The 16,786-nt window shown below is 43.6% G+C and overlaps 1 protein-coding gene across 3 annotated transcripts in view; it reads left to right on the top strand.

Moving 5' to 3' along the window:
* The window catches only part of LOC106613896 (FAS-associated factor 1-like), an 86,928-nt gene that overhangs the window by 62,871 nt on the left and 7,271 nt on the right, over nucleotides 1–16,786 (top strand). For all 3 annotated transcript variants that reach the window (XM_014216634.2, XM_045687575.1, XM_045687576.1), the window contains 4 exons: nucleotides 129–217; nucleotides 4,060–4,140; nucleotides 4,435–4,512; nucleotides 13,440–13,655. In XM_014216634.2, the coding sequence (XP_014072109.2) occupies nucleotides 129–217; nucleotides 4,060–4,140; nucleotides 4,435–4,512; nucleotides 13,440–13,655 (464 nt within the window). The remainder of the gene's footprint in view (nucleotides 1–128; nucleotides 218–4,059; nucleotides 4,141–4,434; nucleotides 4,513–13,439; nucleotides 13,656–16,786) is intronic.

The following is a 16,786-nucleotide window of genomic DNA, read 5'->3' as shown; positions in this document are numbered from 1 at the left end:
TAACTGTAGCTATAATTTAGCAATTTACTCTATGACCCTTCTATAATGATAAAATAGTAAGTATTTGTGCGAATGGGGGAGGAGAAAAACACCTTTTTTTATCCCATGTTTTTTATTATTCTTTGAAGGCAATACAACAGTGGATGAGTTGATGATGAGGCTAATGGGTGCGATGGAAATCTTCTCAGCTCAGCAGCAAGAGGACATCAAGGATGAGGTACAGATGAGAGGAACTCTGAAAGCACACAGAAGAACAGAGTCTTTAAAGGGGAGTAGATGTTTGAAATGTAAGCCATGATTAGGCCATGGCCACTGAAATATACTATGATTTGTTTAATCACAGGAGGCCAAGAGTGAGCCAATTATTGTGCCAATTGAGCCGTTCTCATAGAATTATGCCATAGTTTGTCTCGGAGCTAAGTGGGGATATGCGGAGACAAATCGGAAGGCATTGTGACTGCCACCAGCTCCACTTAGGGCCAAGGCTAGGAACACACATCTGAGAGGCCCATTGTCTGGGGTAGGGGGGGCAAAGCACAATCAATTTCCCTCCCATTTGGTTTTAGTTAACTGTGCCTATGGTCTTCACAATGGGAGCAGGATACAAATTGTTCTCTTTTTCACCATTCTCTGTCCATTGCCGCTTTAATCCAATAGAAACTCGACAAACAAATTCCAAGCTCCACTCTGAGAAGAAAGCAGCGAAACAGAAGCGGTATTCTTTCATGTGAGGACAGGAATCTTGCAACAGTATGGCTGGGGTCCCTCTGTGTCAGACATTTACCTGACCTCATGAATGCTGTCTTTTATGTGTCGAAATGGATGGATTTAATCATTCTCCCGCACTAGCAGATATTTACTCAACATCAAATAAACAAAGAACGGGCATTCCAGTTTGGTCTGACCCTTTAAACAGGTAGTTCCCCTCAGCTGACTACACTAGACCATGATGTCTTTGGCATACAGTTCTTGTTGTTAGTGAATACCCGTGACTCAATGCCCTGTTTCTTTGTACTGTTTAAACCTCTCATTAATCAGCAGTCTGGAAGAGATGAAGTGGGAAGACATGCCATCAGGCTCAGACCAATGTGCTCAATACTTAGTGTCAACTTGTCAGTGGGCGATGACTGACTACCAGTACACATTCTCTCTCACCAACTTATCTTTAGACCTTTCACTCTTGTTGATGGGATAGAGATTTAAAGAAAGAAATGGTCACAAAGTGGTTACTGTCTCTGAGATGAAAGGCATCTGCAGCAGCGTGTTGTAGTAGATTAAAACCTGAGATTGTCTCATGTTCCTCAGCACTAGGCCTGGCTGGTTGCCTGTCTTTCTCAGTCACATCATATGAGGAATGTGTTAGACTCCCACTGTGTTTACGTAACAATACTAGTTTAGTGACCTTTCAGTGTTTGATTAGTTTAGTTACAGCATGTCGTCATGGGAATTGTGAGACAGTGTTGTTTTGCGCATAGCCGGAGGGTTAACTGTAGGTGAGCCAATGAGTGTCTGCAACTGGGGTTCCCATTAGGTTCTTATTGGATGCATACCCTTTCAGAAAAAATCATTAAGACCAATAAGCAACAAGAAGTGTGTACACTGTGCACTTGTCACTAAGCTGTATGTCCTGTGTGACCAGGCTGGATGATACAGCACCAAGCTGTATGTCCTGTGTGGCATCAAGCTGTGTGAGCAGGCTGGATGATACAGCACCAAGATGTATGTCCTGTGTGAGCAGGCTGGATGATACAGCACCAAGCTGTATGTCCTGTGTGAGCAGGCTGGATGATACAGCACCAAGCTGTATGTCCTGTGTGAGCAGGCTGGATGATACATCACCAAGCTGTATGTCCTGTGTGAGCAGGCTGGATGATACAGCACCAAGCTGTATGTCCTGTGTGAGCAGGCTGGATGATACAGCACCAAGCTGTATGTCCTGTGTGAGCAGGCTGGATGATACAGCACCAAGCTGTATGTCCTGTGTGACCAGGCTGGATGATACAGCACCAAGCTGTATGTCCTGTGTGACCAGGCTGGAGGATACAGCACCGTTTAGAGAAGTTGAGGGACAGGTTTTCATGGGTAGAAGCTTGGGTGGTTGCGTTGCTATTGTCTTCATAGATGCAAAGCGAATATGACAGCTTTTGATATCTACATAAATACTGTTATTCACTTAACATACCATGCAATTTGGTTGTTAATGACTTTTCAATTTGACACATTTAGAATGTTTCTGTTCATGACAAGTAGTATATTATTTTCTGGCACCTTGACAAGCAATCTGGCTCCATAAAGGTCACTGGTTGTGTTAATTACACAGGCCTGTCAGTATTGATGGAAATGTGAAGTGATAATGTCACAAATCAGGAGAACAAATGATCATGAGTGGGTAATGTACCAGAGTGATTAATAACCACAGGAATCTGCAACCACATCCTGTAAATGCCAGACCATATACATCTTCGCTGTGAAGTGAACTTGTCACTCCTTGAGCTCACCGACCGCCTTTCAATCATTGGAAAGAGTTATCATATTAGCTAAATCTCCTCACTACGTGTACAGTCATAGATATTTAAATACAATTGTTTGGCCCCTTGGCCCCCTTATCAGTCGATTGCCTTGGGTCAGATTTATGTACAGCATGTCAGTAATCAGTCATCATTTGGACTTGAGAGTTCAAGCAGAGGACTCCTAAGGCTAGGGGTGTTGGTGTACTCTGAGTCACCCTTCAGTACAGGTCACTCAGAAGAATTCAGGTTCACCCCAGGAAGACTAGCTGTCGCCATTGGCGTCGGCTAATGGGGATCCCAAAAAAAATTGAAACCTCAGTCCCTATATTCCGACCTGATGTTCTCCCATTGCCACAGCCCCCGCTATCCCAGACTGCTCTGAGCTCACACCTACTCACTGTCTGAGGCTGTCCTGCTCTGCTGGCCCATTCTTCTGAGGACAGACCCAGACATCTGCCAACATCACACTCGCATTCCTCACTAACTGACTGACATGCCTGGGAGGTGGACAGACTGCAGCAGAGCCAAAAAGTTACTTTCACATAGATTTGAACGAACTTGACTTCACCAAACACACCTGGATTGTCTGTTTAGTTAGTTATGGACTGCGCATCAACAGCAGGAAATACCTGGCTGTTAGAATCTGTTCCATACTTTTTTGTTTATTCCTTTGATCTATTTTAATACCAGATAAAGGCTACATAAGTAGTTGGAAACTGTATTGTATCACCTCAATACCCAGTAAATGAAGAAAGGTACCTGTCCATAATGTGTGTTATGGGTAGTAAAAGCAACGTTTGTTTGTTTCATGATATTTTATCAAAGGGAATGCACACAATACAGAACATTATACTTTACAGTAACTGTTATTGCGTGAGTGCTGGACAAATGCACTTACGATAAGTGACCCTTTATTCTTTTGTCCTCAACCATGCTACTAACTACAGTGTCTGTTCAGCGACCAATATGATTTAGGACAACAGAAAAATGTATCCTTTTGATTCTCAGGCTTGCAAGAATTGACCACTCCCCCTGCCTGCCCTGTGCACAAACCCCACAAATCACAATAGCTCAACTTTTTCACTTCATTGGCACAAAGTCCAGGGTTCAGAAAATAAAAGGTAGTCTCCCAGGCTCCAAAACAAATGCCATTGCTGACACAATGGAAACAGTTCTTTCTCCCTGCTTTAGAAAGCCTCTTACACACAGCCCGTAGAAAGGCAGTCGTCTGCCGCTGTACAAACAGGAACTCTGAGGGAAAAGAAAAGAGCCCTCAGGTCTGTTAAGGAAGTCGAGGCCCGGATGGATTCCCTTCTCCCACATGATACTCTTTCAAGCCTTGTCTGGCTAAACCACACAAAGCATTCAGTTCTCTCATTCTACTTCCTGCTGCTCAGCTGCCAGGTATCACAGCTATTCAACACAGAACAATATAACATGTGGCAGTGGAAGAAAGCAACTTTGTTTTAACTACTTCTGTTGTTATTGGTTGCCTCATAACTTGAGGGTATTTGTCTTCTCTTCTAACGTGGTCTCGATCTCTATCCAGGATGAACGTGAAGCCAGGGAAATGGTGAAGAGGGAGCAGGATGAGGCATACCAACTGTCATTAGAGGCTGACCGTAAAAAGGTTTGGCATCAACTACAACACAATGGCATGGATCCATTCTCATCAGATAAATGTTAGAGGGTTTTTAGCATGCATTTGAGCATTCAACTCAAGTGAAACATTATACAGAGCACAACTTTAAATAGGATACCCTTCTATAATCATCTTATGATTGTGGCCATTACTATGTGTCGTTAATGGTTATTGTGAAACCACCCAGTAAACCTGTTAACAGTCACATGGTTGATTGTTTGATCACTATTCGTAATGGTTTGATGTCGGATGGATGGATGAATAAAAATATATCTGTTTCAGAGAGAAGCACAGGAGAGAGAGCAGGCAGAACAGCTTCGCCTGCAACAGATCCAGAAAGAAGCAGATGATGAGAAAGAGGTGAGAACATTATGGTTAATGTTTAGAGTTAAACAATCATTTCCTACTTAGATAACTGAAAACACATGGTCACTTTGTTAGATTTAAAAAATATACATCATTTATACAGTACATGACCAAAAGTATGTGGACACATACCCGTCAAACATCTCATTCCAAAATCATGGGCATTAATATGGAGTTGGTTCCATCTTTGTTGCTATAACAGCCTCCACTTGACTGGGAAGGCTTTCCACGAGTTGTTGGAACATTGCTGCGGGTACTTACTTCCATTCAGCCACGAGCAGTAGTGAGGTCGGCGCTGATGTTGGGCGATTAGGCCTGGCTCATAGTTGGTGTTCCAATTAATTCCGAAGGTGTTCGATGGGGTTGAGGTCAGGGCTCTGAGCTGGCCAGTCAAGTTCTTCCACACCGATCTCATCAAACCATTTCTGTATGGACCTTGCTTTATGTACGGGGCATTGTCATGCTGAAACAGGAAAGGGCCTTCCCCAAATTGTTGCCACGAAGTTGGAAGCACAGAATCGTCTAGAATGTTGTTGTAGGCTATAGCGTTAAGATTTCCCTTCACTGGAACTAAGGGGCCTAGCCCGAACCATGAAAAACAGCCCCAGACCATTATTCCTCCACCAAACTTTACTGTTGGCTCTATGCATTGGGGCAGGTAGCGTTCTCCTGGCATCCGCCAAACCCAAATTCATCCGTCAGACTGCCAGATGGTGAAGCGTGATCCATCACTCCAGAGAATGCGTTTCCACTGCTCCAGAGTCCAATGGCGGCGAGCTTTACACCACTCCAGCCGACGCCTGGCATTGCGCATGGTGATCTTAGGCTTGTGTGCGGCTGCTCGGCCATGGAAACCCATTTCATGAAGCTCCCAACAAACAGTTCTTGTGCTGACGTTGCTTCCAGAGGCAGTTTGGAACTTGGTAGTGAGTGTTGCAACCGAGGACAGGGTTGTTTTACACGCTAAAGCACTTGGCAGTCCCGTTCTGTGAGTTTGTGTGGCTACCACTTCGCGGCTGAGCCGTTGTTGCTCCTAGACGTTTCCACTTCACAAAAACAACACTTACAGTGGACCGGGGCAGCTCTAGCAGGGCAGAAGTTTGACAAACCATCCTATGGCAGTGCCACGTTGAAAGTCACTAAGCTCTTTAGTAAGGCCATTCTCCTGCCAATGTTTGTCTGTGGAGATTGCAAGGCTGTGTGCTCAATTTTATACACCTCTCGGCAACGGGTGTGGCTGAAATAGCCAAATCCGCTAATTTGAAGGGGTATCCACATACTTTTGTATAGTATTTGAGTCTGTTTCGTGCTGCATGTCCATATATGTTGTTTGTGGAGTGTATGCTAACATGTGATCCCCATGGTGGAGACAGAGGGACAGAGGGACATGTACTAATCTCTTGTGTGTACAGTAAGCCCTATCCCTGTTAAGCTTGTCATACAGAGATGTTATTGTCCTGTTTGAATTCCCTACAACACACAAGCTCATATTGAAACCAAGTGAACAAAAGGTGCAGCACAAAGCACGGTGGGACAAAGAAAAACAATTATGGCAGTGGTGGATGCTGTACATATAGCTCCTTTTAGCCAGCTGATTGGCTATTTACTCAGCAGCAAACTCCACAGACGGCAGGGATCAGGTGAACCAGCTAGCTGAGATGATTTGTCACATTAGTTAAACAGCCCCAAACAAAGCCCTTTCTGTCCAGTCTTAATTATATCACTGTAGTCCTCTAGCCTGTTGCCATGGTTTCCTCTCCACCAACCGACCCTGCTTGTATGCAACAGTGTAGATATTCAGAAACATGATACCCAACAATGGCCCCTCTGTTGTTTACATGCAGTCTATACCACATCCTTTACCTCAGACAGGCTTACCTTATTGTGGCCCTAAAGTCTAAAGCAGGGGAAAACACAATCTAGTCATTTATCCTGACCTGTGTGTGACTGTATCAGGTGTATTTTCACCTGGTCAACTGTGTTTCACCTGTCTGGTTGTGTGTCTGCCTAGTCAAGTGTGAGGCAGGCAGGAGGGCATGTGGTGTGTTTAATAGGGTTTCACATTTTGGGGAATATTCAGAGGTGGAAACTCTCCATGGGAATTAACAGGGAATATATGGGAATTAATGGAAATACTTTCAATTTAATATTAATACCATTTAAATGTAGATGTTTTTTGCATTGGATATATTTACCTTATATGGAGACAAACATAAACCTTTTACCTTATCATAAGTAGACGTAATTGCAAATGATTAAATCCTTCCAATACAAATAAAAAAACAATTTAGTTACAAATTGAACTTTAATTGATTTGACTCTTCACATGGGATGATTTCATTGAACAACAAAATGGAATATTGAATGGTCCCCAATTATCCATCGCATCTCAAACTTTTCTCAATGTTACATCTGTAAAATGATAGTCTAGAAACTAAAGCTTTGGTTGTCTTCCTCTCAGGCTTCCATGTCATCTCCCTGGACCTCAAAGTCCACCTCTTGAACATCAGACTCTGAGGCCTCATCTTCACTGTCACTTTCCAGCCTTGAGGATGACTCGTTGTCAGGCTCAAAAACCCTATAATTTGCCCGGATGGCCACCAATTTTTCAACCCTTGTATTGTCAGTCTGTTGCGTGTTTGTGTTCCCAAACAATGACCAGTTGCGCTCTGAGGCGGCTGATGTTGGTGGAATTTGGAGGATGAGGGGAAAGAGCCTCAGATCCACAAAGTCCCTTCCACCAGGTGACTGATGAGATATGCTGGCACGACTGCCATATTGCATCTCCATCCCAAAGCCCTTGCTTGAAAGTGTACTTTGCCAGACTGCCAAGAACCTTGCCCTCATCCAGGCCAAGGTGGCGAGACACGGTAGTGATGACACCATAGGTCTTGTTGATCTCTGCACCAGACAGGATGCTCTTGCTAGCATACTTGGGGTCCAACATGTACGCTGCGGCGTGTATGGGCTGCAGGCAGAAGCCCATACTTTTTGATCTATTTCAGATCTGCAGTTTCCTCTGCTTGAAGCAACAGAGAAGTGGGCAGGGCAGTACGGATTTCTTCTTACATCTGCAAGCAGTCTGAATATCAGACAGGATGGAGTTGTCTCCCTCAATCTGTTGAATGGCTACTGCTATAGGTTTCAGGCTGCTTACCACTCTCTCCCAAAATACATCATCCAGGAGGATCCTCTTGATGGGGCTGTCCATATCGGCAGACTGTGATATGGCAATTTCTTGGAGAGACTCCTTCCCCTCCAGGAGACTGTCAAACATGATGACAACACCACCCCCAACGGGTGTTGCTGGGCAGCTTCAATGTGGTGCTCTTATTCTTCTCACTTTGCTTGGTGAGGTAGATTGCTGCTATAACTTGATGACCCTTCACATACCTAACCATTTCCTTGGCTCTCTTGTAGTGTGTATCCATTGTTTTCAGTGCCATGATGTCCTTGAGGAGCAGACTCAATGCATGAGCAGCACAGCCAATGGGTGTGATGTGAGGGTAGGACTCCTCCACTTTAGACCAAGTAGCCTTCATGTTTGCAGCATTGTCTGTCACCAATGTAAATACTTTCTATGGTCTAAGGTCATTGATGACTTCCTTCAGCTCATCTGCAATGTAGAGACCAGTGTGTTTGTTGTCCCTTGCGTCTGTCCTCTTGTAGAATACTGGTTAACCTCTCTGGGACATGTGGGACGCTAGCAAATTCAAACAACAAAAATCTCATAATTCAAATTTCTCAAACACACAAGTATTCTACACCATTTTAAAGATAAGATGCTCCTTAATCCAACCACAGTGTCCGATTTCAAAAAGGCTTTACAGCGAAAGCAGAATATTAGATTATGTTAGGACAGCGCCTAAACATGAAAAACCACACAGCCATTTTCCAAGCAAGGAGAGGCGTCACAAAAACCAGAAATACAGCTAAAATTAATCACTAACCTTTGATCTTCATCAGATGACACTCCCAGGACTCAATGTTACAAAATACATGTATGTTTTGTTCGATAAAGTTCATATTTATATCTATAAACCCCATTTTACATTGGCGCGTGATGTTCAGAAAATGTTTTCCCACCAAAACTCTCGGTAAATGAGCACATCAATTTACAAAAATACTCATCATAAATGTTGATAAAATGTACAACAGTTATTGAAATAATTATAGATACACTTCTCCTTAATGCAACCGCTGTGTCCGATTTTAAAATAGCTTTACGGCGAAAGCACATTTTTCAATATTCTGAGTACAGAGCTCAGCCATCAAAGCAAGCTATACAGTTACCCGCCAAGTTCTGGAGTCAACTAAACTCAGAATTAGTATTATAAATCTTCCCTTACCTTTGCTGATCTTCGTCGGAATGCACTCCCAGGACTCCCACTTCCGTGGCATTTTCCTGTAGAGTAGGGAAAAAATGAGTAAAAGAAAAGCAAATACAATTCCATGTACAGATAAATAGTTAAGCAGTTAGATTAAACAACTCCTTTGTAAGATTTTTTTTTAAATGAAACATGTATGGGAACAGGTGAATTAACACTCCTCAGTTAGCAGGCTTAAGCAAGCTAAACCCCAAACGGTAGCAAAAACTAACTAGCAGAAATTGTTAACCTCTCTAGGGTCGGCGGGACGAAATCGTTCCACCTACTCAACAGCCAGTTGAATCCCGTGGCGCGTTATTCAAATACCTTAGAAATGCTATTACTTCAATTTCTCAAACATATGACTATTTTACACCATTTTAAAGACAAGACTCTCGTTAATCTAACCACACTGTCTGATTTCAAAAAGGCTTTACAACGAAAGCAAAACATTAGATTATGTCAGCAGAGTACCCAGCCAGAAATAATCAGACACCCATTTTTCAAGCTAGCATATAATGTCACAAAAACCAAAACCACAGCTAAATGCAGCACTAACCTTTGATGATCTTCATCAGATGACACTCCTAGGACATTATGTTATACAATACATGCATGTTTTGTTCTATCAAGAACATATTTATATCAAAAACCAACTTTTTACATTAGCATGTGACGTTCAGAACTAGTATTCCCACCGAACACTTGAATTCCCACCGGTGAATTTACTAAATTACTCACGATAAACGTTCACAAAAAACATAACAATTATTTTAAGAATTATAGATACAGAACTCATTTATGCAATCGCGGTGTCCGATTTTAAAATAGCTTTTTGGTGAAAGCACATTTTGCAATATTCTGAGTAGATAGCTCGCCATCACGGGCTAGCTAATTTGACACCCACCAAGTTTGGTACTCACCAAACTCAGATTTACTATAAGAAAAATTGGATTACCTTTGCTGTTCTTCGTCAGAATGCACTCCCAGGACTTCTACTTCAACAATAAATGTTGGTTTGGTTCCAAATAATCCATAGTTATATCCAAATAGCGGCGTTTTGTTCGTGCGTTCAAGACACTATCCGAAGGGTGACGCGCGGACGCGTATCGTGACAAAAAAATACAAAATATTCCATTACCGTACTTCGAAGTATGTCAAACGCTGTTTAAAATCAATTTTTATGCGATTTTTCGCGTAAAATAGCGATAATATTCCGACCGGGAGTCGTTGTTTTCGTTCAAAGACTGAAAAAGTAAAATGGACTCTTCACGTGCACGCGCGCACCCGTCTCATTGTTCTCAGATCGACCACTTACCAAATGCGCTACTGTTTTTCAGCCAGTAACTGCAGAGTCATCATTCAACGTTCTGGCGCCTTCTGAGAGCCTATGGGAGCCTTAGAAAGTGTCACGTTACAGCAGAGATCCTTTGTTTTGGATAGAGATGACAAAGAAGGCCAAGAAATGGTCAGACAGGGTACTTCCTGTACAGACTCTTCTCAGGTTTTGGCCTGCCATTTGAGTTCTGTTATACTCACAGACACCATTCAAACAGTTTTAGAAACTTTGGAGTGTTTTCTATCCAAAGCTACTAATTATATGCATATTCTAGTTTCTGGGCAGGAGTAATAACCAGATTAAATCGGGTACGTTTTTTTATCCGGCTGTGAAAATACTGCCCCCTATCCATAACAAGTTAAACTATAGTTTTGGCAAGTCGGTTAGGACATCTACTTTGTGTATGACACAAGTAATTTTTCCAACAATTGTTTACAGACAGATTATTGCACTTATAATTCACTGTATCACAATTCCAGTGGGTCAGAAGTTTACATACACTAAGTTGACTGTGCCTTTAAACAGCTTGGAAAATTCCAGAAAATGTCATGGCTTTAGAAGCTTCTGATAGGCTTATTGACATCATTTGAGTCAATTGGAGGTGTACCTGTGGATGTATTTCAAGGCCTACCTTCAAACTCAGTGCCTCTTTCCTTGACATCATGGGAAAATCGCAAGAAATCAGCGAAGACCTCAGAAAAACATTTGTAGACCTCCAAGTCTGGTTCATCCTTGGGAGTAATTTCCAAACGCCTGAAGGTACCATGTTCATCTGTACAAACAATAGTACGCAAGTATAAACACCATGGGACCACGCAGCTGTCATACCGCTTAGGAAGGAGACGCGTTCTGTCTCCTAGAGATGAACGTACTTTGGTGCAAAAAGTGCAAATCAATCCCAGAACAACAGCAAAGGACCTTGTGAAGATGCTGGAAGAAACAGGTACAAAAGTATCTATATCCACAGTAAAAACAAATCCTATATCAACATAACCTGAAAGGTCGCTCGTCAAGGAAGAAGCCACTGCTCCAAAACCGCCATAAAAAAGCCAGGCTACGGGTTTGCAACTGCACATGGGGACAAAGATCGTACTTTTTGGAGAAATGTCCTCTGGTCTGATGAAACAAAAATAGAACTGTTTGACCATCGTTATGTTTGGAGGGAAAAGGGGGAGGTTTGCAAGCCGAAGAACACCATCTCAACCGTGAAGCACGGGGGTTGCAGCATCATGTTGTGGGGGTGCTTTGCTGCAGGAGTGACTGGTGCACTTCACAAAATAGATGGCATCATGAGGGGGGAAAGTTATGTGGATATATTGAAGCAACATCTCAAGACATCAGTCAGGAAGTCAAAGCTTGGTCGCAAATGGGTCTTCCAAATGGACATTGACTATAAGCATACTTCCAAAGTTGTGGCAAAATGGCTTAAGGACAACAAAGTCAAGGTATTGGAGTGACCATCACAAAGCCCTGACCTCAATCCTATAGATAATGTGTGGGCAGAACTGAAAAAGCGTGTGCGAGCAAGGAGGCCTACAAACCTGACTCAGTTACACCAGCTCTGTCAGGACGAATGGGCCAAAAGTCACCCAATGTATTGTGGGAAGCTTATGGAAGGCTACCCAAAACGTTTGACCCAAGTTAAACAATTTAAAGGCAATACTACCAAATACTAATTGAGTGTATGTAAACTTCTGACCCACTGGAATGTGATTAAATAAATTAAAGCTGAAATAAATCATTCTCTTTACTATTATTCTGACATTTCACATTCTTAAAATGAAGTGGTGATCCTAGTAAGACAGGGAATTTTTACTAGGATTAAATGTCAGGAATTGTGAAAAACTAAGTTTAAATGTATTTGGCTAAGGTGTATGCAAACTTCTGACTTCAACTGTATTTAAACAAGGCTAGAGTTCTAACCTCAGACCTAGTTCCAGATTGTTTCGCTCGATCACCCACTACTACTGCTATCGGTCATCAGGTAGAAGGTTGGGAGATAATAAGCAGAGCCAGTGTGTCTGTATGGTGTGTAGAGGAAGGACAACAGCTGTCCCAACCATTGAGTTGTGCTGCTTATCCCTGGCTGTTCCAATGCCTAATTTCTCTGACATTGTGTGTGTGTGTAAACAAGGCAGCATGGTGTCCCACACCTGGAGCCCAGCCAAACACCCACCCACTCAGCCGCCCAGGACTACACACTGTCTGTACCCACAGACCAGACCTCAAGTCTGCATCACGTCTCCGGCTGTCTGCCCTGCACCACCCGTCACAATGCCCCGCAGGGAAACAAACCGCTCAGTAGACCCATGAGTACAAGGGGAAATGCTTTCTGTGATTTTGTCTTTGTGTGGAGAGGGAGATGAAAGGAAGAGAGGCAGAGGGGGGAGTGGTGATGTCATTATTTACTGGTACTAGTGGCCTCATGGTGCTCCTGTCAGGTGTGCACACTGCCCCCCTGCCCCCTCCCGCCCCTCCTGTGGTGGTGTTTGTTTTTTGCGTTGAGTGGTTATGCTCCTGTGTGTTCTTTGTGCGAAGCAGGCCCTAAGTAAGTGAGGCGTGTGCTCTGTGGCTTTACAGACGCCACAGTGCAGTGTGCTGCTGGGGGGCCCTTTACCAGGCACCTACCTGGGGAGCGCCTCTGGCACGCTCCCACTCAAAGCCTGGAGCTGCTAATGAGCTACTGTTGTTCACTTTTATGAAATATAATTGCATTATGGTTGGTAAATAAAGCTGCCGTGTGTTGTCACAGCATATGCTACCCTCTGTCAAAACAGGAACAACAAGCTGGAGGGAAAGAGCCCCGTGGGAGCAGCAGGTCCTGCTCTGTGACACTGGAGACCTGATTAATTTTCTCTGCTGTTGATGAGGCGATCCTATTTGTTCTGGGCAGTTATCTAATCTACCCCGGCACGAGTTAGCGTTGTACTGCATGTCTTTATTAATGAGACGCAAAGACTAGCCTACACGTTTTGGAAGAAGAGGCCAGAGGATTTGATGCCTTGTGGATTCAGTGTAATTTATATGTTGCCTCATAAATAGTCGTTTTAAAGTTCCCCTTTCTACCACAGTTTGTTCCATGAAACAAAGTGAATCCATGTTATTTATGTCAGTGTAAGCAAATTAATCACACTTAAAAGTCATTGTCCAACTGTGAATAATCACCCCCTTCCCTACCTTACTCTATGATTGCTTTGTCCCTCCCCTTTGTTCAGGCCATCCGTCTCTCATTGGAACATGCCCTGCCGCCAGAGCCTGCGGAGGAGGGAGGCGAGCCAATTAGCAAGCTGCGTATACGAACTCCCAGTGGTGAGTTTCTGGTGCGACGCTTCCTGGGCAGCACCAAGCTGCAGGTCCTCTTTGACTTTGTGGCCTCCAAGGGCTACCCCTGGGATGACTTCAAACTGCTCACTACCTTCCCCCGCAGAAACGTGAGTATTTACATTTTTTGTCTTATCCAAAGTGACTTATAGTAGTGGAATGCATACATTTTCATACTTTTTTCGTACTGGTCCCCCGGTGGGAATCGTTCTCACAACCCTGGCATTGCAAGCGCCATGCTCTACCAACTGAGCCACACGGGACCACAGTGTGTTTCTATTAGGAATGTAGCAATTCACCGATGAGCATCGGTCCCCAATACAAATATTTAAGATACAAGTACATCGAGCCACAAACCAATTGAAATGTAGCATGCGTCGATCAGAAAATATTTTATATTATGTTCTTTCTAACTTCCAAAAAATTAACTCCTCTATTGTGACAACTGATGCATCCTCTCCTTTAGTGTGGAACTGCATGTAGGCTTAACTGTGTTGACAGTCATTGATCTAAAAGTCATTTTGCATGCAGAACAACTCCGGGCAATGTCAGTAGCCTAGTCAAACTGAGCACTGTGGCCAGCTTCGCGCACTGACCAACGCGAGGTAGACGGTCTGTTCCTGATCTTGCTCATCTGCGCGGCACATTCAGCATTCAAATGCTAAAATGGCTTGCGTGATATTAGGCTTTATTAGTTGAGTAACAACCGAGCAAATTACATAGGTTATCTATGTGCTGTTGAAAAGCGTGTTTTACGGGATTAAAAGTAAGATACTGGAGACAAAAAACAGGCTCCATTGCACACCCCTAATCTGATGGTGGTAGAAGCCTGGTCTCCCTAATAATTATTATTATTAGGTGGGTGCTTACATTTGTCCTATTTCACATATTAGTGTGAATTGGACATGTTCTTTTTTTGCATATCCCACTCTCCCTGAGACACCCTCGGAGAGTGGGGCCAGGGATCAGCCATTATTGACGGCGACCCTGGAGCAATTAGGCTTAAGTGCCTTGCTGAAGGGTACATTGACTGATTTTTCACCTAGTCGGCTCGGGGATTCGAACCAGCGACCTATTGGTTACTGGCCCAACGCTATTATGGCTCAACTCAGGTGCCTACATAGTACATGGACCTACACGGATTATACAAAACATTAACACCTGTTCTGTCCATGACCTAGACTGACCAGGTGAATCCAGATGAAAGCTATGATCCCTTATTGATGTCACCTGTTAAATCCACTACAATCAGTGTAGATGAAGGGGGAGGAGATGTTTAGGCAATTCAGACATGGATTGTGTATGTGTGCCATTCAGAGGGTCAATGGGCAAAACAAAAGATTGAAGTTCTTTTGGACAGGTATGATAGTAGGTGCCAGGCTCACCAGTTTGTGTCAAGAACTGCAGCGCTGCTGGGTTTTTCAAGCTCCGTTTCCCATGTGTATCAAGAATAGTCCACCACTCAAAGGACATCAACCAACTTGACACAACTGTGGGAAGCATTGGAGTTGACATATGGGAATGTTTTGACACAGTCATGCCCCAACAAATTGAGGCTGTTCTGAGAGTTGTGCGCAACTCAATATTAGGAAGGTGTTCCTATTATTTGGTATACTCAGTGCACAATCATTTACACACACCAAACACAGAAGTCAGCTCAGACAGATCAAGCTCAGAGGCCCAGGTCATGAGCTCAATCAGCAGCAACAAATGTTAGAGCATCGGATTGCGTTGAACCGAATCGCATCGATTTGTTCTCTAATCGCACCAAATCATTTCTAACTAAAACATATCGTTCCTGTATCGTAATGGAGCCTGTGTAATTAGATATGTATCGAATCGTCTTGAACGCATACCTACTTTAAACAAGGTGGAACCAAAGTGTAACTAATGACCATTATTTAACTCTACAGTATGTTTATCTTTATTTGCTCAGTAACTCTGGTTGGCTAACTACAGGTACTAAGCAGTGATCAACACAGCAGCCTGTAATGTAACATCTCTGCAGGAGAAGTCCACAGTCATAATTGGCTCACCCCTGCATGTGGCTCCAGTTTGTTGCTCATCTCAATCCCCAGTGTCCAGAGAGTGTGACTGTTCAGATAGTTAGAGGATTTCTGTATAATTAAAAGCCATGGTGGGCTAATGAGAAATGTGTTTTTTCATGTGCTTGCGTGAGTGTGTGTGACTTCTATCCACAAGTGCATTTATAATGTGTTGAATATTAATTAGCCAGTACGTATACACAGAAGAGCGCTGGCTACTTAGGATACAGTCAACAGTATTCTCCTCGGTTGGTTCCTCTGCAGCCGCGGTGCACGGTGCCGCACCGACTGGAGTTCTCCTCCCAGTAATTAGAGCTGTTGGCCACGCTCTGCTCTGTGCTGTGGCAGGTAGCTAATGAGCACCATTTTAACTACCTGCTTAATTGGAGTGGTGGAAACAAAATGGGATTTCCATTAATCAAGGGGAGTGTGTGTGTGTGTGTGCAGGCCTGCCCAGACAGCCTGCCATCCCAGTCTGTAGGGAACATGGGGGTACAAACACTTCACTCTAGCTAACTCACACTGCACACACACACTAATACACATGCGCACACTAGACACATACAGTACACAAAGATTGACGCACATACAAATGCTCACACACTCAGGTGGGCACACATGCCTTCATCTATTGAAGCATATCCATGCCTTATTCACATCTTCTTAAATACACTTTAAAATCCATGTGTTTTAGGCCAAGATAAAAATGTCTTAATCTCAATGAAGTTCCAGTAGAGACGTGGCGCAGAGGACAGGAGAAAGAGAGAACAGAGTTTATGGTATGTCCCAAATGGTACCCTGTTCTCTATGTCGTGCACTACCCTGTAGGCCCTGGTCAAAAGTAGTGCACTACCCCGTAGGCCCTGGTCAAAAGTAGTGCACTACACTGTAGGCCCTGGTCAAAAGTACTGCACAACCCTGTAGGCCCTGGTCAAAAGTAGTGCACTATATAGAAAACAGGGTGCCATTGTGGACATCGCCAAGCAGTGTGTGCCAGTGTGTTTGTGCATCTGAACAGTGCCCAGTCCGTCTAATCCTGCAGCTCTCCTCTCTAATTAAAAGGAGCCTCAATCTCCTCCAGACGCTTCCACTGTTGCTCTGCTCGGATTAGCGGATGTACCACTATTGCATTTGTAATACACCGCAAATGTTTAAACTTCTTCTCTCCTTTCTTCCCCTGCATGACAACTCAAGAT

Source organism: Salmo salar, chromosome ssa10 (assembly GCF_905237065.1).
Source record: "Salmo salar chromosome ssa10, Ssal_v3.1, whole genome shotgun sequence".
In the NCBI taxonomy this organism is placed as follows: Eukaryota; Metazoa; Chordata; class Actinopteri; order Salmoniformes; family Salmonidae; genus Salmo; species Salmo salar.
The sequence above is the reverse complement of the archived record's forward strand: the minus strand, read 5'-3'. Positions and strand labels throughout refer to the sequence as shown.